This window comes from Diceros bicornis, chromosome X (assembly GCF_020826845.1).
Source record: "Diceros bicornis minor isolate mBicDic1 chromosome X, mDicBic1.mat.cur, whole genome shotgun sequence".
Taxonomy (NCBI): domain Eukaryota; kingdom Metazoa; phylum Chordata; class Mammalia; order Perissodactyla; family Rhinocerotidae; genus Diceros; species Diceros bicornis.
In genome coordinates this window covers 32663965-32689244 of record NC_080781.1, presented here as the reverse complement: position 1 = coordinate 32689244, position 25280 = coordinate 32663965, and the positions used below count along the sequence as shown (strand labels likewise).

Below are 25280 nucleotides of genomic sequence, written 5' to 3'. Positions count from 1 at the left end.
GAGAAGTGACAGCTATTAATAGAAATGATTTCCCCCAAGTTCCGGGTGCTCACATTCAGAGAGGAGATTAGTAACACAAGATCACTCTCTCCCGCGTGGCCTACCTTTCTCCTATATAAAGCGGGAAAGACTGGAATTTAGTAGGTATCTTGACTAGCTCATCCATCAGGATTATTTCTGCCTGTCATTGTCTTTGACTAGGCTATTTTACAACTCTGTAGAGACAGAAATCATCTTGTAGACAACTGGTAGTAATATAAATAATTCCTATCCCTAGAAACTCACATTCTGTCTGGTAGAGGTTGGATTGACTTCCCTCAGCCTTTGTGGAAGCAGCCAGTTTTGCATCTATTAGGCAAGTTCATGTCAGCATTCCTAATGGCCTATAAATATGTCTGCTCTTTGGATTTTCCGTTGTAACACCTTTCTTGTTCCCTCATTAATTAATGAGCTAAATAAAATCATTGCCATGTGTTTATTTTATGTCTGTATGAGAGTTATGATTATATTCTCTTTAAAATGTATCATTTAACACTCCCTATGTTTAACACTTACATAACAATAGCTTCCCTCAGCCAATGCTTTCCAGTCAATCAGTGATAATGGTTACCTATAGCATTGTCCGCCTTCAGTTTTAGGAGAAAAGTCTCTCCCACAAACTCAAGAATGATTTTGAAAGACTTGAACTTATTTAATTATACATTCATTCACTGCATCCATTCATTTGAAAGTGTTCATTGATTATCTACTATATGTATAGCCCTAGGCAGGGCTAGCTTCATGGGCATGTGACCTGTACAGTCCCACAAGGGCCCTGAGAAGTTTAATGCTCTGCTGTTACCATCTTGAAATTCTTAATCATTTTTTAAAAAGGGGTCTGCATTTTCATTTTGTACTGGGCCTCCCAAATTATGTAGCCAGCCTTGGCCTGGGTGATATAAAATAAATGCTAAACATGACTCCTGCCCTTCAGGAAGGCACTGTATAGAAAGGGAGAGAAAAATATGTACACGTAACTGATACATAATAGGATATGTAGTTCATGACCCTGTTGGGGCATAAAATGAATGGTACTGCCAATAATAGTAGAGGGATCATAAAGGTGGGAGTTTCCTGAGGGAGGCCGTCAGGTGAGGCCTTGGATGGAAATAGGGCTATCTTCACGACTTTGTAGGATGTATAGGAAACTCCAGGCTGAGGGTGAAGTCGAGAGAGCATTGTAGGCACCAAGATAAGCAAGGGCAAGGATTCAGAGCCAGGACAAACAAGCCACATGAAGACCAGTGGGGCAGTGTTCTATCCAATAGGACAATGGGGTGGAAGGTTAGATGGGCTCACATTATGGATGGTTTTACAAGTCCAGTTAGGCAGCTTGGACTGTATTCTGTGGGCAATAGGGAACCAGTGGGAGTGTTTGCTTTTTTTTTGTGGATTGGATTTTATTTGTAATGATGTGATCGATATTTTAGACAAAATGTCCCATGGTGATGTCAAGAGAGATCTACAGAAGAGCAATGGGGTAGTTATGAGCTGATCATCTTGGCAGAAAGATGGCAAAGAGGCTAATGAAAGAGATAGCTCACAGGATTAGGTGGCTGTTTAGATATTAATTGAGCACCTACTGTATGCCAGGCACAGTAGTAGGTGCTAAGGTTTTAAAAAGCCCCTGCCTTTGTGGTGTTTAGAACCTAACTGGAGGCACTAATTAGGCTATGTGAGGGGACACAGAGGTGTTGTGGAAGCACAAAAGAAGGCCCCTAACACACACTTGGAGGTAGGAAAGGCCCACTAGGGAGAGTGACCCATCTAACCTGAGTAGGGTAGAAGGATGACGAGGAATTAGCCAGGCAAACTGGAAGCCCTTGGGGCTCTGCTGGATCCCCTTTACCTTACTGGCAGGTGCCTCATCTCCCACTTGCTATGAGTTGGCTGCTAAGAAAGCTCATAGCTGCCTCCTTCTTGGAAGATTTGCCCTCAGCCAATGGGAGGCTATGCTGTGCACCTACCCCACCCCCACCAGACTTCAGCCAACTGACCGATATAGGGGTACAAAAGGTCAGGTCCCTTGCCTCAAGACAGACCAGCTTTGTGGTGTAATCTGTGCCTCTTAGCTTCCCCTTGGAATCCGGGTGAAGCTAATCCCCAGGTGAGACACAGCTCCTACTCTCTTCTCCTGCCTTTTCTCCTCCATTCCCTACTTGAAGCCTTTCACTTCAGTAAAACCAAACCACCCGCAATTCCCCTTCCTTCACCATGTGGTTCCATACCTCTGACTGACTTTTCTTGGAACTTCCCATCTTTCTTGGCCTGGACAGCTTACCTCAGGCATCACCTCCTCTAGGAAGCCTTCCTGAACCTGGAAGAGCACCAGGAATCTCTCCTCTGAGCTCCCACTGCTCACTATACAAACCTGAGTCCTTTTATAGTATCATATTAAAATTATCTCTTTATATGTCTGCTCCCCTAGTATAGTGCAAACTACCCAAGAGTGGGAACTCTATCTTGTTCATTTTTGCTCCCCTAGTCTGTGGCACGGTGTGTGGCACATGACAAGGGCTGCACAAATGTCTGCTGACCTTATAATGTCTCATTTCTCACCCCAGCACAGGCCAACATTGAAATGGAGATGAGAAATGTGGAAGGAAGAAGAGCTGAGATGGTCCAATTGCTATACCAGGCCGTTAGGCCCAGGCAGCTTAATAGGTATTGATCCTACGGTTCTGGCCAGAGAGAAAGGGCCTCTTCTTACAGTCTGGATCATGGAATGGTATATGGAAGGGACCTCGAAAAATTTCTTAATCTACTGTTTCCTAACCTGACCTAATGAAATCTGCAATAAGGCTGCTTAATTGAAAAGGAAAGAATGTTGGATTTCTTTGCTTTTGATGGGAACCATGTCATTTTGTCATGGGAACACTGATTATTGTGCATTGATAAGAAACCCAAGTCAGAAATGATCTATATCTTCACCAAATACAACTGAGGAAAGGAATCAATTATTACTTAAGAAATATGGTTGGAGAGACTAAATCTTTGAAAACATGCAACCTAGCAGAGCCTTGTGATAGCCTGACTTGGCACATATAGTTTCAACATACTGGAGAATCACCAGGCAGGTCCAGCATTGGGATCTGTAATTTCACTGAGGCACACATTGAACATTGTGCACTACAAAGCTTAGTGACCAATGACACCTGCACTGCACAAGCCCTTGTGGTTCTCTATGCAAAGTCACCTCTGCAGGAGCCTTTGTGAAATGATTGAAAAAAAATAGCCACACCTGTGCTTCAGACAGAGTAAAGGAAATGCACTGTCAGTGTTACCACAGTAATGATGTAACAACGAAATCTCGAGTTTATTTTAGCTACAGCATTTGTTTCAATGATTTTATAAATGACTTTTGTCCTGTATTTCAGAATCATTAAAGCCGTGAAGGGGTCATATGAATCTGGTATACCTCATTGCATTTAGTGAGAAAACCTATATGCCATACTGAGTATTCATAAATGTGTGTGTCTGCAAATCTTTTGGGACATATCTCTTAGGAATGACAAGCGTCCACAGTATAAAAGCGTCTATGGTGATAAAACGGTTGAGTTTCACTATTCCATCTCAATGTGCTCATTTCACAGATGAAGAAACAAAGTGGTTTTCTCAAGGTCACTTAGCTGGTTAGTGTTGGAGCTACAATTAGAACCCAGGGTTATTAATTTAGAGTCAAGAACTATTTCCACAGTGTAGAAATGATAACTAAGGCTGTCACCTGTAGAGGTGGGTTGGAGGAAAGTCAATAGGAAACAATTATAGGGGGAGATAAGGTATCACTGATGAAGTTCTACATTGTGGATTATCTCTGACAGGTTTTTAATCACAGAATCAGTGTGCTGCCCTAAACCATCTGCACTGTTCATAAATCTACTCTCAAAAATATTTTCCTCAAACAAGGGAAAATTATTTTTCTAGGTCATCTCCTGTTTTAGAATTTTTGGAGAGTTTACTGTTGCCAACTTCATAGAAATCTTGATGGTCTTTGACGTGCACTTATTAGATTTATAAAATCCCTCTTGATGCTGTTTTTAGCACATCTCTTTAAAAGGAAGACCAATACCCTTGAGGTGGGAGTGCAGCTTGGCAGAAATAATGGGCCCCATTTGGTTCTTTATTCATTTGTGAATTTGTTTATTTTTGGCAGTCCAGTAAATACGTGGGTTGAATGATTTTGCTTTGCAACCTATATTTAATCTTACCAAGATCCTGACCATGAATGATATATGAAGATAAATAAAGTCCCCAAGGTGATTAATCCTAAAATGTACTGTTATGGTACATGATTTACACAGACAGCTGGAATGTGGTGTACAAAAAGGATGGGATAACTGTCCTTCAAGACACCCACATCAATAAATTGACCCAGTCACTCATTTTAGTAGACTATCTTCCCATTCTTTACAGGGCTTTTACTAGCACATTGAGTCCTTTTAAAATATTCTGCATTTAACTTGGGACATCTCCAAAATTCAAGGATCCTGGGGTGCATGGAGGATATTCAAAAGACCATCACTGAAAATGATTAAAGGGAATGGGAAACGGGAATATTGAGCATAATATAAAGGGATATCATTTCCAGAATGGTAAATTACTGTTGTTTGTCTCCAAAAAGTTCAAAGCAAGAAGAAATGGGCTCAAATTATAACTGGCAGGAATTAGCCTGGACATAATGCACAATGCCCTGGCGCTGGTACAAGCACACACAGGAGCCTTTGAAGTCTCTTCCTTAGGTAAATGTGGCAGGCAGAGAAAATATAGCCAAGGAACTAAGACTTAAATTATTCATCAACTCAACCTATCCCAAGAAAAAAATGACATTACAGTTGGATTAAAGAACATTAATTAGGTAAGAAGAAGAGAGGAAGTAATAAAAATCTGGTAACAAACTAAAGAGAAATCAAATATATTTTAAAGCTGTGCTCACGGCATTGAGCATAGCCTTGCAAATCAAACCCACCCCTAATCCAAAAATTTTGTTTTATTTTGCTATTTTAAACCTCTCCCCTGGCCAATCAACCAAAATTAATTGATTTATTTGAATTTACCTTCTTTCAAATTGCCCTTTCTCCGAAGGCCTAATTAGCAGTGTAATGAGTTTTTTTTTTCAAAAAGGAAAAGATGGCGTCTGATAACTTTCTAGGCTCAATACCAGAGAGTTCACTGCAGATGGCTTCTCATTTCTCTAGACTTTTTATTAGGTGATAATGGAAAGCCTCATTTGAAGAAGAATTATCGAACAGTGCATCTCAAACTTTAATGTGCATACAAATCACCCAGGGATCGTGTTAAAATGCAGATTCTGATTCCGTGGATCTGGAGCGGGGCCCGAGACTCTGGACTTCTAACAAGCTCTCAGGTTGCCTACGCCACTAGTCCAGGGACCACATTTTGAATTGCCAGGCTCCAGACCTGCGCTGCCCAACGTAGCTATTGAACACTTGCAGTGTGGCTAGTCTGAACTGAGATGGGATGTAAGTACAAAATATACACTGATTTCAAAGACTCAATATGAAAAAAAATGTGAAATAGCTCAATTTTTAAATTGCTTGCATGTTGAAATAATATTTTGGGTATATTGGGTTGTAAAATATATATTGTTAAAATTAATTTCGCTTGTTTCTTTCTATGTTTTTAATGGGACTACTAAAAATTTCATTTCATATGTGGCTCATTATATTTTATTGGACAGCGCTAGTTTCGTTTATAAACAAATAGATATAGATCATATTTTTAAAAAATACAGGATCATTTCTGGAGATCATTTACAGATCAAGACTTTTTTGGCTTTGAAAAGTTTCATCTTGACCTTTTTATCTCATGTAATAACGACGTAAGATGAGAAATACTCGCACTTCTCAGAAAAGGCACGTCTCTTTGGCTAAGCCCAATGAAAGGCAATGTTTTCAGATAATAGTGTGTGAGACCTGGGGCGCCATGGCACCAGTGCACCAGCTCGTTCTCTCTCTCGATGGCCTCGCCAAGCTCAGGTGGCCAGTTGCAGTTCTGTTCCTGCTCCATGAGGAAGTCCACACTCTGCCATACCAGCTCCTGATCTGAGGGCTTGAGGTGCTCATGGTAAGAAAGAAGCATCTGGAGAATGGACGACAGACCATGAGCTGCTCCTATATTGACAAACAAAGCATAATTAATTCACATAATTGGGAGAAGAGCCAGTTTAATTTAGTGAACAGACAATCATAGTACAAAAAAAATGAATGGCAATATTGCTTGAAGGCATACATAGTAATATAATAGAGTGGCCTAAGAACAAGGCTTCTGGGGAGCATACATTACAGCAGGGGTTGGAAAACTACAGCCTGCAGACCAAATCTGGCTTGCTGCCTGTTTTTGTAAATAAAGTTTTATTGAAACACAGCCACGCTCATTCGTTTGTGTATTATCTATGGCTACTTTTGTGTTACAGTGGCAGAGTTGTATTTGTGACAGAGACCATATGGCCCACAAAGCCTAAAATATGTATTATCTATTCCTTTATAGAAAAAAGTTTAGGGACCGACCCGTTTTAGAGAAAAGACTTTTTAAAAACTTCGTAATTAACATATCAATAGCTTTTATGAAAATGCTTTTAAAGTAAAAATAATTTCTTCTAGGTATACTAACCATTCCTTCATTCATTCACTCAACATACAAGAATTAAGTACCTACCATGTGCCAGATAATGTTCTAGGTGCTGAAGATAGGTCAGTGAAAAAAACAGACTAAATCCCTTCTTCTGTAAAGTTAAACACTCGTAATTGGTATTAATTTACTTAATACTTCATATTTAGCACTGTGCACTGGGCATTGTTCAAGCCCCAGGGGATACACAGAGGAACATGACTTGGTCCGTATCCTTGAAGACCTCCCCATCCAGTCCAGTAACAAAGCCAGACTTGTAAATAAATAATCAGAACATGAAGTGATAAATGCTCTATCAGAGATGTGTACGAAGAGCTAAAAGAGAACTGAGGGAAGAGAGCTTAACTTGGCCTTGGCGTGGAGGAGGCACTAAAGGTTCCACACAGGTACTGTCATCTGAGCAAAGTTTTGAAGAATTCTCCTAGGAGTTCCAGCATAGGGTACTGTACTAGCAAAGCCCTCAGCCTGCTTTAGGAGAAAGAGTTAGCTTAACAAAGGTAAAAGTTTTCACTCATTTCTAATGAGTAGAATGCTGATTGATGGGTGGTACTGGGGTCAATATATTCTGAGGGCTTGCTCTTTAAACTCAATTCTATAATTTTAAAGCTTTCTTTTTGCACTCAGGCACTCAGAACTCTTGACTCCCCAGAAACAGCCTTATAGTTGTATCCAGTAAAAAATTCTATTCTTCCTAAAATTTGGTCATGAAACTTGAAGGTAATTTTCTTTCACTAGATTTAAAATTGTTAGGAAGAAGCTTGCTTTCCAGGAATATATTTAAGAATTAGATAGAAATCTGGTTTGTTCTATACATGTAAATGGCTGGAATGTTAATTTCTCTAAAAAGACAGAAAAATGAAAGGAATAGTTCTATTAGGGAACTCTAGCAGACACTGTCAGTGCCCTGCCCGTCACCTCATCCACACTCATCATTCTGCTGCACCTATCTTCCCCGCTTCCTACCACAAGCACCTATCATTCTGCCTGAGGCTTTCACTGGCCACAGCGGTGTGCCCAGCCCACAGGGAAAGGGCTGAAATCCTAGGGAATTAACACCTCTGTGAGCAGCCTTTGATCAATGAAGCAGGGAGTTGGTAGATGAATACCCCAGCTTCCTCATCCCTTGAGTGGGACAATTCTGAGGCATGTTCTATACAGACTCTAAGAGTCCCCAGTGGAACTGAGCCTCAGTTATTCATGATTGCTCACTATGACATCCTCTATTAACTTCTTTCTCTACCCTGCCTCACTTCCTCACTCCTCTATCAATACTTTTTTGGGATTACCTCCCAAATAAACTATTTATGCCCAAATCCTTGTCTCAAGGTCTGATTTTAGGGAAACTTAGACAAGAACTTAAAGGTTCTTTGAGAAAACTCTCAGAGAACTGCTAGTCTTTAAGCTCATTGCTGAAGTTGCTCATCAGCCATCCATTCATTCATTGGGGTACCCTCATTATGTATAGGCTCTTGGTAAAGGTCCAGGGATCACAAACAGAAATTAAAGAAATTCCTTATCCTGAAGGTGCACAGAGCCTGCTAAGGCAGTTAGACAGGTAAGCCATTAATTACAGTGCAATGTCATAAGGCCTTCAATAGAAGTGTGGCAGGGTGACACGACACTATCCAATTTTGCTTCAGGGTAAAGCTTGAAACGTGTGAATGTTTCTCCAGAAAGGGTTCAATAAACTCTTTTTCCAAAAGCACAAAGTTTCTCAATAGATCTAATGATGTTTCAGCAGAGTCTTGAAGTCTGGGTATAAGTATTACAGATAGATGAAGAGGTCAGAGGAAGCCAGGAGTTCTAGGCAAAAGGAATAGGCACAATGGTTACAAAGATATGAGAACACTTTGCTCGTAGGAGACTATGCTGGATAGAACCAGAAAGGGAGAGATAAAGCTTGAGTTTGGAGAAGGAGGCAGGTGATCTACAAAGGGCCTTGCAAGTCATGCTCAGGAGTGATGAGGAGCCACTGGAGGATCCAAAAGGATTCAAAAAGAAAATTAATCCAGAGTAATTAATTTTCACTTTACATGCCTCATATCTCAAAAGTAGCCATTGTGATTCACTAGTTTGTTATTAATCCACTAATACTAAAAACTTGAAAATGTTAGCGGCTGAATCTTGTTTCCCTGTGCAGAGGCACTATTTACAATGAGTGTGTAAACTGTTCACAAACTTTCAGCAAAATTAGGCCAATGAACTCACAATCTAGAATAAGGATTTTAGTCTTCAGTGAAAGTAATTGTTAAAATAGCTACATTTCTGTCAGGTAGAGTATGAAAGCAAATATTAAATTGTGATTTGTAATATCTATCAATATTTGTTTTTAAATGGCATTTTAAAGTGTTTCTATTTAAATGAATAGTGATACCTTATGTCAGAAACAAAATCTTCCAGTCTTTAGTCAATGCTGATATTAGAGACTCTCTTCATCCTACAGGCCCTTGCCAACACCTTCACTCACCCAAGTATTCAGTTCCATAGTAAGAATACATCAGGGGAAATGGTTTCCTCTTTTTCAGGGCATACTGCTTCCCAGAGTCCAGAATCGCCTGGCAAATTGATTTGATCTGTGCTGGGGTCAGCACCTGAGTAAGGAAATCAAGAAGCAAAAGTCAAATCAGATCTTCTTTTTCCCTCAGACACTGGATTTTCTTGCTTTAAAAGTCCCATCAGCATATCCCCAAAAGCTGTTTCTACGTGTAAACAAACTTAGCCAACCATAACTTCCTTTTTCTTAACCATTGATTCTTTGTTGTCAAGTTTATCTGCCCTCTTCAGAAAATTTGCTGTTTTGATGGGAAATACACACCTTTACTGCTATAGGCTTTTATAAAATGCAAAGACCACCTTACAGCTGTTATATCATTAATCTTTGTCACAGGAACAAGAAATTGCTCAGAAAAGAACAAAGACTGGTCCTAACAAAGCTGTTACTCCTGGTGTACAATGCAGGTCTGGGCCAGACAATGGGCCTTCAATCTGTGTCATTTAGACTGTGCTTATAAAGCTACCATTCTGTGACAAGCTGCTGTAGCCCTTTGCATTCCCTGAATGAAACCAAAGTTCAATAAGTACCAAGGCAAAATAACTGTTAATATCAAAATGACTGAATACAGAATGACTAAAATGCAATGACTTGAAGTCTCCCATATTTTATTCAATCTACCCACAGTCAGTTTGAGGACTGCAGAGATTAAAGTGTTCTCAACTCTACTAAGCATCATCGAGTTTATGAGGATTCTGCTCAGGTTTGTGATGTTTTCTGCCTCCCACTTTTCCTCAGGGCAGATCAGATGCTCCCTTTGGCACACTCCTGATATCACCATGACTCTTTGGTACAGCACTTACCAACCTGGTGTTATGTCTCTCTCTATACTAGATGATCAGTTATTTGAGGGCAAAGACTGTGGCATCTCATCATTTTGGTATCCTTGGTTCCTGTTATTTTGTGTGTGTGTGAGGAACATCAGCTCTGAGCTAACATCCATGCTAATCCTCCTCTTTTTGCTGAGGAAGACCGGCTGTGAGCTAACATCTATTGCCAATCCTCCTCCTTTTTTTTTTTTTTTCCCCAAAGCCCCAGTAGATAGTTGTATGTCATAGTTGCACATCCTTCTAGTTGCTGTATGTGGGACGCGGCCTCAGCATGGCCGGAGAAGCGGTGCGTCGGTGCGCGCCCGGGATCCGAACCCGGGCCGCCAGTAGTGGAGCGCGCGCACTTAACCGCTAAGCCCCTGGGACGGCCTGGGTATCCTTGGTTCCTAACCCAAAACCTGAGGGGGCCTTTGGTAACTGATGAGTGAGTAAAAAGTGTCAGGTTTACCCGCATGAAAAGCAGAGCCCTCCCTCCTCTCTTTCCTTTATCCCTTCTCTCCCTCCCTCATTCTTCCCTCCCTCCCTCTTTCCTTTCCTTCTACAATTATTTCTTAAGCCTCTACTATATGCCAGAAAAGCCTGTTCTAGATGCTGGAGATATGACAGTGAACGAGACAGACTAGACCTCTGCTCTGATGAAGCCCATCTTTCAAAAGTGCAGACCTGCACAGGAAAAGTACTAGTCAGAGTAACAACAACAAAAGTTCACCTCAAGTTCAGCCTTCACCTAATTGAATGAATCTGGGATCAAGGAAAAGTCCAGTGGATTTTAGCCTCTCTCCTAATACTCGCACATTGAATTTTCCTACCTGATATCTGGCATTAGTCTCACAGATTCCTTTTGAAATAAGGTACCAATGCTTTGTTAAATCATAACTTGCTTCTCTGATTTACCCAACATTACAAGGGTCAAATATAATCCAAGTTTTGGCCTCCACAAATCTGGCATTTAATTTGGAAAAATAATTAAAGAGGAAGCTGTTCATTAATTAATTTGCCAATTAACATTTACTGAGCTACTATTCCAGTAAGGCCCTGAACTAGCTATTGTAGGGAAATTCTAGAAAGCCTGGAGCACATTTTTCTCCCTCCAGGGAACTTACTATCCAGTGCTAGAGATGAGACACAGACAAACGTCTACAATAAAGCAATTAAAGCTCAAGAGCCTAGGGGTGGAAAGAAACAGTATCGCAGAGCGTGTAACACAGACAATGAAGCACTGCTCAGCTCCACTAAGACTTTACTATACTATCTCCTCATTTTCCAACTGGTTGCTCAGAAACAACTGTCATGGCTTTCAACTTAAATTTTCCTTTTATTAGCTACCTATCTTTGTCTCTTGGGTTCATTCCTCCTTTCTGCCTAAAATTGCCAAAGACTCTATTTGCCCATGCATTCCCACTGTCATTTCAGGGCTCAGCCTCAGGTCTTTCCTTAGTTGAATAGCAAATTTCTCCTAAATGATTTCCTACTCTGCATCTATTCAAATTGCTACCAAAATTTTCATTTGCTATTAAAAACATCTTCTTCTTTGTGCCTTTATCAGTACCAACTAATCTTACATTTAGTCTTACTCTACTTAATATCTTGCACCCAGAGTCTTATATTAACCCCTCCATCCTGCTCTCTCAGAAACTAAGAGCCTTGAAGGGCATGAACTTAACAGGACTCCAACCTGGTCCCATCCTATAGTTTTGTGGCTTTTCAAATATATCTAGCTTTTCAACTGAACTTAGGTCCTGTCTGCCAATATTGGCCTTAAATCCACGTGATGGAAGCAGTTTTGTGATAGGAAAAGGTCACTGCATTTTGGGGGTATGTACTCATTTGAATTACTAAAATTCTTCCTACATGACTTCTGTGCCAATCATTGAAAATCAGCTTATTCTTTCCTCAGTTGAACTTATTCATGTTTCCCCCCACCACCGTGTGTGTGTGTGTGTGTGTGTGTGTGTGTGTGTTCACCTGCTTGTTTGTAACCCAGAAAAAAAATCAACTTAGGTTATATGTGGTGCCCTCTCCCTTTTTTTCCACCCCTAATCCACAGCTCAGAATAGAGAATGAGTTTATAAAATATTTCAAAACCTCCCCAGTCATGCATCATGTCTGGGTGGTTTCCTCTTATCTCTCAGAAACACTGTGAAAAACAAAGAGAAACCACATTTGTTCGGCTGGATAAAGACCAGTGATGCATGCAGTTCTTTATCTCTGGGAACAGACAAGACCTACCCATGGGTTTATCGATCGGCAAATAAAAAGTGAAAACACTGCACATTAAAAGTGTGTGGAGGGGAACATTGAGGTAGAGGGTGCTCTTTTTTTCCCCCCTGAACAAACAGTACAGAAAGGAGATGAGATGTGAGGGGAGGGGCTTGTTCTTGCTCTCTCATTTGTCTGCTTTCTCAGACATCCCTCCATTCCCCACTCCTAGCACATAGGAACACATGCATCAGCACACACACCACCTCTGAGAAGATGGCCTCCATACTTTTGAAACACCCTGAGACCCTGAGAATGAGGAAGTGGCATTTCCAGTGGGAAAAAAAAGTGACTGAGGATGGAGAGAGGAGCTCCCTGCCCATTATGCCTTTATCAAAATAAATCCAAATTCCTTCTCCTGTATTTGTAGCACATAAGGCCTATGCATGTGTTTGATATCTTAGATGGATTTGGTTCTTTAAGTAAACTTTTTTTACATTGAATTAAAATAAACTAAGATAACTCAAAAATACAAAGCAAGTCTGTGGTGGTTTGGTTTAAACAGTTTAACCAATTCTCTTCACTTATCCTCAAACAGAGGTGTTTGTTGTGCAATATTCCTATTGGGCAGGGCTCTGAGTATGAAGAGACAAGAGACCAATAAAGCCCATGCTATGTTTCTTGGCCCTGCCTGAAGGTCATGCTGTGATTGAACCACCTCCATGCTGAGGAGAGATGACCTTTGTTAAGGAAATGAATGAAATGGACCAAGCCACAGAAAGCTTGCCTCACCACAGACTCCTTTCCAGAGCAAGTGTCCTGCCCACAGGCCCTCTGAAGTAACAGTCTTTGCTAGCTATATATCAAATATATATCAAATCTACATGGAATACAGAAAGTCACTCCAATATCATGTCCAACATATATGTAACAGAGTAAGAATCTGATATTAACTTAGGTGTTTTCCTCCAGCAATTTATTTCACCCCAATCCTTTGTCCCAGGATTCTAGTGGTAGCACAGGCTTCTGCTCAGAGAAAGAAACAAGCCATTTGACTACCAATGAACATCAAAATGACTTTTGATACCCAGGGACAATAGCTTTGAGGAAAAAGGCTTTTGAGTTGTTAGAACCTGGGTATTTTAGTACTTAAAGTTGACACCATAAACAATAGACTCGAAGGATATGTAGAGTCAGGATGGAGCTAAAAGCTGTTCAAGGTGGGAAGAGTTGACATAGAAAGGAAACCAGGAAGTTGCAAGTCAGTGTGGAGTTCCTGCTTTTCCTACCTACACCCCCTTGTGCCAAGCCTTAGGAGAGATCCCCTGGATAGGTTTGGGGATCTATAGGTAGTGAGAATGTGTTCCCTCCTCCCACCTGGAATTCGGGGAGATGGTAGCCTCAAAGATGTGTATCCTGCCTGAGGGTCTGGGGCCAGTAAAAGAGATATCACTGCGTGGCATGTCCCAAGACAGAGCCAGAGACAATCCTGAGTTTCCTGTGGGCACCATGGTGGAGCAGAAAAAATCTTATCCCTGAGAGTAAATTTATTCAAAAAAGTTCCCAGTCCAAATAATTTCAAATTAAAAAGTTAGGGAAGGGGCCGGCCCGGTGGCGCAGGCGGTTAAGTGCGCGCGCTCCGCTGCGGCGGCCCGGGGTTCGCTGGTTCGGATCCCGGGCGCGCACCGACGCACTGCTTGGTAAGCCATGCTGTGGCGGCGTCCCATATAAAGTGGAGGAAGATAGGCATCGATGTTAGCCCAGGGCCGTCTTCCTCAGCAAAAAAAAAAAAAAAAAAAGAGGAGGATTGGCGGATGTTAGCTCAGGGCTGATCTCCTCACAAAAAAAAAAAAAAAGTTAGGGAAACTGTTTTGTACAAAGTCAATATTCACAATTGGTTAGATTTTTACTTCAGATGCCTCTTTGGGGTTGTGGTTCGGTTGGAACCCACTAGTTCCAGGAAAGAGCCAGGCCTTCAGGAAATGTCTGGAGCAGGCAGAGATTTATTTCAGGTGTTGAGAAGACAAAAACTCAAGAGAGCTGCTTTGACAAAGAAGCCTAAAGAGACAAGGTAGGGCTAAGCTTTCAAGCCGGAAACAGATATTGATGAATCGAATAAATCAAATTATGTGCAAAACTTGTGCTAGGCAGTTGGAGGAAAGATGTAATCTTAATAATTGGACTAAGTTAACACCTGTACCATTTAAATAATAAAACATTCAGCAGTTGTTTAATTTCTAAAAGTCATGACCTATAGGTGTAAGGTGGAGGGAGTAAATATTGGGGGCTTCACAGAGGGAGAGGGATATGAGCTAAGCTTTAAAGGACAAGTAGGAAGTGAATTAATGAAAGTAAGGGGGAGAGAGGCCATTTTAAGCTGTAGGATGACGGGGGAAACCCTGTGTATTAGGGCAATGCTTCTCAAACTGCAATGTGCACACACATCACCTGGTATTCTTGTTAAAAATGCAGATTCTGATTCAGTAGGTATGGGATGGGGCAGGATCCTACAGTTCTAACAAGCTCCCAGGTGATGCTGTTGCTGCTGGATCCATGGAACACACCGGAAGTAGCAAGGGATTGTGGGAACAGAGAGGCTGGTTGCAGCCAAGGATTTCTCTTGGGAAGGGTGAGAAATTAGACTGAAGGAACTATAGGAAGTTCCCAAAGACATTCAAGTAAGCAAGAGGGAGCACCAGGTAAGAACACTGCACACCATAATTTAAATGATCAGCTTACCTAGAACAGAAAAGCAGCAACAATGGGAAATTCTCTTCCACTATACTGTGTGTAGGAAAAACGTGCCCAAATTTGCGAACTCCAGTGGGGAGCTCTCTTAGCCAATGTGGCCAGGTTTGTGATTTTCTTAATTAGTCTCCAAATGGGGCACGTGTGCTGGTGCAGAATGAGTAAGTCCCTTCCATCTGGTTTTCCTGATGCTCCCTGACCATTATTATGCTGGGCGATGAGGAATGGGAGGCAGGTTGCTCTAGCTAATCATTATCTTCCAGTCATTAACAGGATGCAGCAGGGAACTGCAGTTATAAACACTTGGTCTCAGATACAAAAGTTGCTTTTTTCCCTTCTCATGTCAAGAAACACAAGCCAATAAAACACTGGAAACCAGAAAAGAAAAACAGGTTTTACCCCATTCTTGCAGACTGACTGCTGGCTTTAAAGATTTACTACAAGTACCTAGTAACCCAGTCTGCACCAAGTGTCATTAGATGATTTCATTGTTTCCTGCAAGATACTATCTCAGAGCCTGAGCTTCCTTATCTACAAAAAGGGGATCACAATAACTTGCCCCACCTACCTCCTCAGGTGATGGTGAGACTCTTATGAAAAAGCAGTTCCCAGTGTTTGGCTGTACACTGGAATCACCTGAGGAGATTTTAAATATCCTGGTGCCCTGACCACACCCAAAACCAATTACATCAGACTCTCTGGGTGTGGAACCCAGGCATCAGTAGTTTTTAAAGCTCCCCAGGTGATTCCAAAGTGCAGTCAAGTTTGAGAATCACTACTATGAAATATCGAATGAATGCAAAAATAGTTTTTAAAAGAAAAGTAATAATATAATGATGATGATGGTTAGAACTAAAGAGAAGACAAGCAAAAGACCTACCAAGTGAAAGATACTCCCAGGTATAGAGAAACACCTTTGGTCTGAGTCATGGGGGAGTGGAAGGGAGAAACCCAATATGACCATGAATGGACATGCTGGGTCAGGTCAGAGGTCCACTGAACCTCATCCAGTATTCTAACATAGGCACCAATGCACATTTTATGGGAGAATAATGGGGAAACCATACAACACAGCAGATAGTGCACTGGACAAGGATTCAGAAGATCTGGGCTTGAGATCCAACTTTGCCACAGTAACCACGGTTAAGTCATCAGAGCTCTGTCTTCTCATCTGTAATATAAATGGACTGGACTAGAATCTGTCCACTAAGTCAGTGCTTCTTAAATTTTAGTATGCCTAAAAATCACCCAGTGAGCTATCTAAAACAGCTTCCCAGGCCTCACCCTGAGAGATTCTGATTCAGTAGCTGTGGAATGGGGCCTATCTTACATTTCTAACAAGCTCTCAGGTGATGTGCATGCTGCCGGTCTGGGAACCACCCACTGAATAGCACTGTATTAGGTGACCTCTAAGGTTATTCTGGGCTCCAAACTCTCTGGTTGTCTAAAGCATTGGAGGAGTCTGGTTCTTGAACTGAAGAAAGATCATAGCATGGTGATCAAAAACATGGGCTTTGGGGTCAGATAGACCCAAGTTCCAAACTTAGTTTCACCACTTTCTAGCAGTGTGGATTTAGGCAAGTTACTTATACTTTCTGAGCCTCAGTTTACTCATTTGTAAAAAGCAGCAATAATAAGACCTACCTACTTCATTGAATTGCTATGAGGATTCCATATAAGCACTTAACACAATTCCTGGCATAAAGCACATGCACAATGCATGTAAGCTACGGTTAAAACAGACACGCGAAGTCTAATAGTGAATCAACTCCCACCATTCAGCACTACAGGCCTTGGAGGGCTGTGCTCAGGATATCTCTCATAAAATAACCCTGCTGTTGTTCACCTCCCACCCCCCCATCCTCCACCCAAGGACCAGCTTGTGTCAGCTTGCATTCCTAAACTGTTGTAACTTATAATTCATAAACTAGTAACATGTGGCCCTTCATGTCTGTGTATTTACTTTTTTTTAACTAGTCTTATCACCACACTTTGAGCCCTTCACTGTCTCACTTTCCCCAAACCACATTTCTTTGCTCTTTCAAAATACTTCTCAACTTGATCTCGTTTCTAGACAAGTCTCCGTCACTAACTATGTAACTTGAGACCAATCACGTAACCTCTCTGGACCTCAGTTTCCTCATCTGAAAAACAAAGAGTTAAGCTGAGGTGGTCTTTAACGGGCCTTTCAGTAATACTATTCTGTTATTTTGCGATTCAATACTTTATGACAACTATTCACAAATTATATATACTTATTTGAGCTCTAATTCTGGGATGTGGATATGATGGTGTTTCAGTGGTTTCGTTTCTTACAGGCTAGGCAAAAATCCTTTGCAATGAGATGATAGCACATGTTTAACTTGTCCTCTATTCTAGGAATTTTATCAAGCGCATATTCTCTTATGTACTTTCTTCCTAGCAGAAACCTTAAAGAACTAGAAGTTGTTTTAGCCTCTTGGCATTGGCTACTTGAATATCTGGAGTCTTTGGTCTCCCGATGCCCCCAAAGTGAATGACTACATTATTAAGGCTAGATGCATAATTGACCGTTTCACATCAGACCCTCCTCTAAGCCACTGTCTAATGAATATGTCATTGCAGTATTCTCAAATCATGGTTCAACAGACATTTTTCAAGTACTCACTAGGTGCATAACACAGTGCTAGAGAGTATAGAAATACCGAGATGAGTAGTTGTGTATAATCAGGTATACAGTAAATGCCTTTCTTATTTGGAAAGGCCAATTCTGATTTCATATTTTTGGGTTACACTGTTAGCAACTCAATATCCATTTTCCCCTTATTCCTAACTGCCTCTCAATTTTATTAGGGTGACAATTGTGTTTAGCTTTAGGTGATAGTGAATAGCCTCAGCCAATCATGTCAATCTCATTTTTGCTTGCCAGATACTCAGTTCTTAGCCTTCCTTGAAGCTAGGGTTGGCTATGTGGCCTCATTTTGTTCAAAGGGGAAATCTGCTGGGGCTGTTACCTGCCTTTCTTCTTTTTGGTACCTTGAATATTTATGTGAGGCCTGGAGCTGTAGCAGCTATTTTGCATCCTGAGGCAATGAGCAAGTGGATGAAAGGCCAACATTCAAAGAATGATGGGGGAGAAAAATCCTGGGGTTATGGACATCATTGAACATGTGTAACAGAACCAGGACCACATATCTACAGACTCTTATGAGAGAAAAATTATTCCCTTTTTTAAAATCACTGTTCATTGGATTACTTACAGCCAAACTCACATCAACTGGGCAGCCATAAAGTGCCAACCTAATAGCATTGATAGCATCCACTTCCCTATAAAGCCATTTTTGCCCACATGTACCTCTGTTTCCACGGAAACCTCTAGCTCCACAGCTCTCTAAAGAGAGGCTGACTGCCTGAGTGGACAAATTCAAATGCAATTTCCAGTTCTGGCTGCACTTACAAGGTTGTGATTGATTTTTCTTAAGTGCTATCCTAGAGCCCAGACACAAAGCCTGGGAAACACACTGTCACCTCTGCTGCCATTGCCCTGGGTGACCTTCCTACTCCTTCCACTTATCCTGCTCCAGGTCAGGGACAATGGACACTGTCCAATCTGCTACCATGACAGTAGATCCTCAAAGTCGATCTGAGAAGACAGAGAGGAGGCCTATGGGAGCCTCAGCAATAAATGCTGTAAAGCATTATTTTCTTTTCCAGGAACTGCTGTCACCTCAGCTTAAGTGACTGTATTATGTACTACCTACCCTGTAACTTTAGAGAGCTACTCATGAAAATGGTCCTAGAACAATATGTGAATAATCTGTGACATTTTAAGGCTCAACAACTCTTTCATCTAGACACTTTCAACAGAACAAACGGAAAGGGTTTCTTTTGCCATGCTCTTTGACCTGGGCCTGTGGGATTAATGGGTGCCCTGAAGGTCAGAAACAGGGGAGGGAAGGCAGAGACACTTTAAAACTGCTTAGATTTTTCTTTTTAATTCAACACCTTAAAATACATTTCTTAAAATGTGTTCCTTGGGGCTAAGAGAAGCAGTGTGATATAGTGCAGGTTTGGCCATGAATGGTACCTTCTCTGTGTGCAAAATGAAACCTAAAGCTACTGGGGCAGGGGTTGGGGTTGGGGCGGGCATTGGGTGAGCGTGGTTGGGAAATTCAGAATTTCTGGCTTTGTCATTTTATGGCGCTGAACAAGTGATTTAGCCTCTCTGGCTTCACGGTCTTCATTTGTGAAATCAGGTGGCCGACCAAGTAACTTCCCAGGACCTCTCTGGTTCATGATTTATATGATTTATAAATATGTATCTAACTTTCCTCCTCTTCTTGATTTCATTTAAGTATTGTAGAGAATCCTCTGTGTGATCATGCCCAAAGTAAGTTTTGTTATGTTGACATTGTGTTTTCAGGTACTTTAAAGAGAAAATGATTCTAGTTTCTTATTTTCTGGTTTCTTTTCAGAAACAGTTGTAGCCAGGGATCTTTAGGAGAGCTAGATTATAAAATTGAGATAGAATCACTTTCTATATAAACACATCAAAAAAGGAGATTTGGGGTTACCTAGGCATGAAAGTGTGCCGAAGGGAGCTGCCACCACCACCCCTGATGAGGGATCAAGCAGCCATGATGAACAAAAGTGTCACAGTGGCTGGTTTCAATTTGCATTTTATGCTAAGGGGAAGGAGAAGGAATAGAATCTCAGGAGCTGGCTCTGTGGCTGAAGAGGAGATACGAGTGAAGTAAATCAACACCTCTACTCTGTTCAAGACAAGAAGCTCCCCAAAGCCTCTTCCTTAGATTTGAGCTTCCACAAAATTTTCCAAGCGGTCACTGCCCAAGGAATGCAGCTAGGGAGACTTCTTCCTGGTCCTTAGAAAGGCTGGGGTGAGCAACTGGGATATATAACCAGTACTAAGCAAAGCAAGATTTATAACATTGTCAGGTAGTAACGAAGGTCCTTGTCTTACACAAAGTTTATTCCATAAACATTTATTGAGCCCACTATGGCTCACTAGGAGAACATCAGCGAGCAAAAGAGAGAAACATCCCTGCCATCGTGGAGATTACATACTAGTCTGAATAAATTCATATTGTGCTGCATATTTTAGTACCCAAATATGTCTTATTCAGCCACTCTCCACAATTTGTTATTATTTTAATGGGGCTGTGCTCATAAAGAAATCAATAGTAAGTAAATTGTGTGCCTCATCTCATGTTGCCTGGGGAAAGTTTAACAGGAGATGCAATCCATTCACAAGTTCCAATGTCCAACTGAGGGTAATCACCAGAATTGTAAGGATAGGCATAGGAAAGAAATGGTAGCTGCTACAGCATATAATCATATGGAAAGGCTTAAAAAGATGTCCCACTCTAAACCAAGATTTTATAGGGGTAGAATCTGACACTCATATTTTTTAAAAAGCTCCACTCGTGATGCTGGGACACAAATTGCTTTATAGGGCTTTGCATTGCAAACCCAGCACTATTTAATATTGCAAATAGCACAGGTAGTTGGAAAAAGGAACTCAGCTTAATCTTATGTGGTTCACATAGTTTTGCTGTATTTATTCCTGGTGACAGACTAGACTCTCAATTACAAGCTTAATGCCAGGTACCCTTCCTATAAATTTGCTTCATTAGTTATAACTCAAAATACTATTGACCGTTTACCAATTTTTAAATAAACAAAAGCATGTTCCTCATAATACTGAGAGAGTAGCCTCACATTTAATATGTAAAGGGAGTAGGTACATTAAATAAGTAATTAGTTGTGAAGAGGTGCTTACAAAATAGAGTCTCCTCAGGCCGGCCCCGTGGCTTAGCGGTTAAGTGCGCGCGCTCTGCTACTGGCGGCCCGGGTTCGGATCCCAGGCGCGCACCGACGCACCGCTTCTCCGGCCATGCTGAGGCCGCGTCCCACATACAGCAACTAGAAGAATGTGCAACTATGACATACAACTATCTACCGGGGCTGGGGGGGGGGGGGAAAGGAGGAGGATTGGCAATAGATGTTAGCTCAGAGCCAGTCTTCCTCAGCAAAAAGGAGGATTAGCATGGATGTTAGTTAGCTCAGGGCTGATCTTCCTCACACCCACAAAAAAAAGTCTCCTAATTACACTATGAAGGAACAACTTAAGACAAAATTTATCCAAGTGCATGCATGTGAGATATATATATGTTTTACTGTGAAAGATGTGTAATTTGGACTTCTACTACAGTACATCAGTGTCTAAGGGAAATAAGTATCCAGGTCCACTTGTATATGAATGTCCACAGCAGCTTTATTCATCAGAGTTTATTCATAAGACCTGGCAACATCCTAAATGTCCATCAACAGGAGAATGGATGAATAAATTGTGGTACATTCACACAATGGAATACTACCCAACAATAAAAAGAGAACAAATTATTGATACATGAAACAACATGGATGGATCTGATGAACATGTTGAGCAAAAGAAGCCAGGCACAAGAGTACTTGCTAGGGCTGGCCTCGCGGCTTAGCGGTTAAGTGCTGGCACTCCGCTGCTAGCAGCCTGGGTTCAGATCCCGGGCGCGCACTGACGCACCGCTTCTCCGGCCATGCTGAGGCCATGTCCCACATATGGCAACTAGAAGGATGTGCAGCTATGACATACAACTATCTACTGGGGATTTGGGGGGAAAAAATAAATCTTTAAAAAAAAAAAAGAACACTTGCTATATGATTCCACTTATATGAAGTTCAAGAACAGGCAAAATCCAACTATGGTGATAGAGGTCAGAAGAGTGGTTACCTCTGTGTGTCCCTTGTGTGTGTGTGTGGGCAAGTGGTACTAATTGGGATGAAGGGACTTTCTGGAATGGTGGAAATGTTATTTTTCTTAATCTGGATAGTGAATATATGAGCCACACAGTGAAATCACTGAACTATGCACTTAAGATTTGTACAGTTAGCTAGATGTAAGCTATTTGTTGTTAGTGCCATCAATTCCAACTCCTAGTGACTCTGTGCACAGCAGATAAGAACTCTGGCCGGTCTTTTTGTGCCATCCTTCACCTTCTGGCACTATATCAGACAATGCTCTGCTGATATTCATAGGGTTTTCATAGCCAATTTTTTCAGAAGTGGGTGGCCAGGTCCTTCTTCCTAGTCTGTCTAGTCTGGAAGCTCCACTGAAACCTGTCCACCACAAGTGACCCTGCTGGTATATAAACTATACTTCAATTTTAAAAGCAAAATAAATCAGGGTATTGAACAGCATTTCTATCAAATGGTAGAACAAATGGTTTAGCTGTTACATTTTGTCTGAATGTCCAGGTCCTTTGGTTGTAAGACACCTACTTTACTAGCTATCCTGAAGAAGGGCCTTCCTAAGTCTTGTGTGAAACTTTAAAAAAAGGCGTGCTCCCTTCTGGGCAGATAAATTGCATAAAGAAGCACATTACCTCTGGGCTGATGCAGCCCCAGGCCAAGGCTTAATGACCAAAACATGGAGGCTGGATTTCACTTCCCTTACCTTTTTGTCCAGGTGCCCTTGTGCAGGGCACAACTCTGCCACTCACACAGGGCTGCCTGGATCTCTGGAAGGAAGCTGGAGCAGCTCATGGAATCTGAGGGAAGCCAGGTCTGAGAAGGGACTAATACTTGGATCCAGAAAGCTGCCAGGCCCCAGTGTTCTCTCTTGCTGACATTGGTCTCTGCTTTTCTCTTTCACTTCCTACAGACCCATTTTCTCTATGGCTGAAGTCGACTTCTCATCACACCATAACACACACCAGCTCTCAAGTTTTACAATGTCCTTCAGTTTTAGCCACACTGCAGGATCAACTAGAACCACTGAAACCCAATTTCGAATTCCTAAGAGAGAGAATCTGATTGGCTCAGCCTCAGTCAGGTGCATTTACCCCAACTGCATCAACATGGGTGCAAAGATTCACCCAGACAGGGAGCAGGACAGTGTTTCACAGAGAACTGGGGTTATTTTGAGCTAGGCAGAGTTTCCCAGAAGGGTATACTACACTTGTATCAGGAATGTGTTTATTAGAAAATCTGACTTCCAATGGCTTAATCAAATAAAAGGTTATTTTTCTCATACAATGAAAAGTCTGGGAAGTGGCCAACTGCTGATATTGTTTAGTGGTTTGTGATGTCAGAGGCAGAATGTCACACTTCTCTCTTTCTTCCCTCATATTGGCCCATAGGCACAAAATGGCTGCTGTAACTCCAGACACCATGTTTATAGTCAAGGCAGGGAGAAATGAGGAAAGATAGCACCAGTCATATCCATTCTCTTCTATCAGGAAAGCAAAAGGTTTCCTAGAACTCCCAAGCAGACTGACTTTGACATGTCATTAGCTAGTACTGTTTGACATAGCCAACCTGACAGAGAGGTTGGAAAATCAAATAATTATCCAAGAACATTCCTACGCTGGACAAGATTAGGGTTCCATTAGTAAGGACAATGTGGAAAATGGATATCTGGCAGGCAACAGTGTCTCTCACCACACTGAACTATAGGAATCCATATTCTCTGAAAAATTTGTTAGCCATTCATGATCATGTCTGAACACAGGTGAAGGAAAGCACACAATTTTTTTTAATTCATTGCTTCTCATCACACACTAAGCCACTATATATTCAATTTTCCACTCACCACCTAGGATCCTTTGGCTAGCATTTGCATTCTATTTCAAAAGCTGTCATGGAGGTAACTGGTCAATGCAGGTTTATCGGCTCCCAGTCTAACTATCCAACCACTACACAAATGCCTTTTCTACACCATAAGATAATATAGGATTGTAGGAAGCAAGATTAAAGGAGCTCTGCTTTCTCTAAATACACTCTTTCAGAAGTGATCTCAAAGATAATTATTTCAATATACGCAAATAAGTTCTATTCCATTTTAAATCCGTTTCCTAGTGTGAAATGGGTGCAGGAGATGAAGGGAGACTGAGTAACCAACTGAAGGCAGTCTTCACCTTTAAAAGGAACGAGTGGGACTAGATGGCTTCTAAGCATCCCTACGTGCCTGATATTATGCTTTCTAAAGGGACTACAATCACAGTCTCTCCAAATCACGAGGAACATTTCCAAGAATCGAGTCTAGATTAATGTTACTGTTCAACTGAGAGACAATGTATTCTACGAGGTGAGAAAAATGCCATGGAAAAGGACAGAATGTACCCACCCACATGATAGGTGAAGAAATTCAAATCTTCTAGCTGATTTTCACATATAAATAAAATTGTGTTAAAAGGCAATTACCATTGCTTTTTAAGTATTTCATCATAGCCACGTTTAAAGGCAAAATTTGGGTGGAACCATGTTATTTGTGTGTGGGGGAATCTTGTTGAGATATTTGTTCATAGAACATATATTCATGTTACAGCATACCTATTTATGTTAATCTTGTTCTTATTTCAACTCATATTCTAACTTAAAAGTATAAGGAAAAGAAGAAACTTTGGGGGATCCATTTATAAACCAATATGAAAAGGAGTTCTAAATGTCTGCAGTTGGAAACCGTGTTAGTTATCTGTGAGTCCTTGGGCAAGTCACTTTTGCTGTCTGGATCTCAGTTTTCTCATCCATGAGATGGAGACATTAAAGGACCTTAAAAGCCCTTTTCTTGCTCTAAATTTCCAGGTTTCTATTACTCTGTTTAAAAAGTTTATCCAGATCAGAGTTTGCTCTGGTGGCATAAAGTCTTCACTTCCAGTTCCCAAGATCCCCATGCTGCCCCGAGTCTTACCTCTCTTCCTTTAATTCTGTGAGGTTCCCCAGTATTCTGTTAATAAAGCCCCCCTTTTAATCTATTTTTATTTTTGTAAATTTTTAGTATATAATTCCAAAAGGTTATAAGAATAGTACAAAATTTCCCATATACCATTTACTCAGTCATCTTTTGTTAACATTTTGACACATTTGCTTTATCATTCTCCATTTGCGGAGGAGGCATTTTAGAGTAAGTTGCAGACATGATGCCCCTTTACCCCAAAATACTCCAGTATATATTTCCCATAACAAGGACATTCTCTTACCTAACTACAGTGTAATTATCAAAATCAGGAAATTTAACATTGATATAACACTATTATCTAATCTACAGTCCATATTTAAAAATTTTCCAATAATCCCAATAATGCCCCTTAAAGATACATTTTTTTTTTTTCCTGTTACAGGATCTGATCCAGAATCGCACATTGCATTTAGTTGTCATGTCCTTTAGATTTCACTAATCTGGAACAGATCCTCAGCCTTTCTTTGTCTTTCTTGACTTGGACATTTTT

At 41.1% G+C, this 25280-nt stretch overlaps 1 protein-coding gene across 1 annotated transcript in view; it reads right to left on the bottom strand.

Annotated features, from left to right (window-relative positions):
* LANCL3 (LanC like family member 3) overlaps positions 1-25280 on the bottom strand; it is an 88599-nt gene that overhangs the window by 9946 nt on the left and 53373 nt on the right. Inside the window, exons 2-3 of the mRNA XM_058535625.1 lie at positions 9155-9278; positions 5973-6170 (exon numbers count right to left, since the gene is read on the bottom strand). Coding sequence (XP_058391608.1) covers positions 5973-6170; positions 9155-9278 — 322 coding nt within the window. The remainder of the gene's footprint in view (positions 1-5972; positions 6171-9154; positions 9279-25280) is intronic.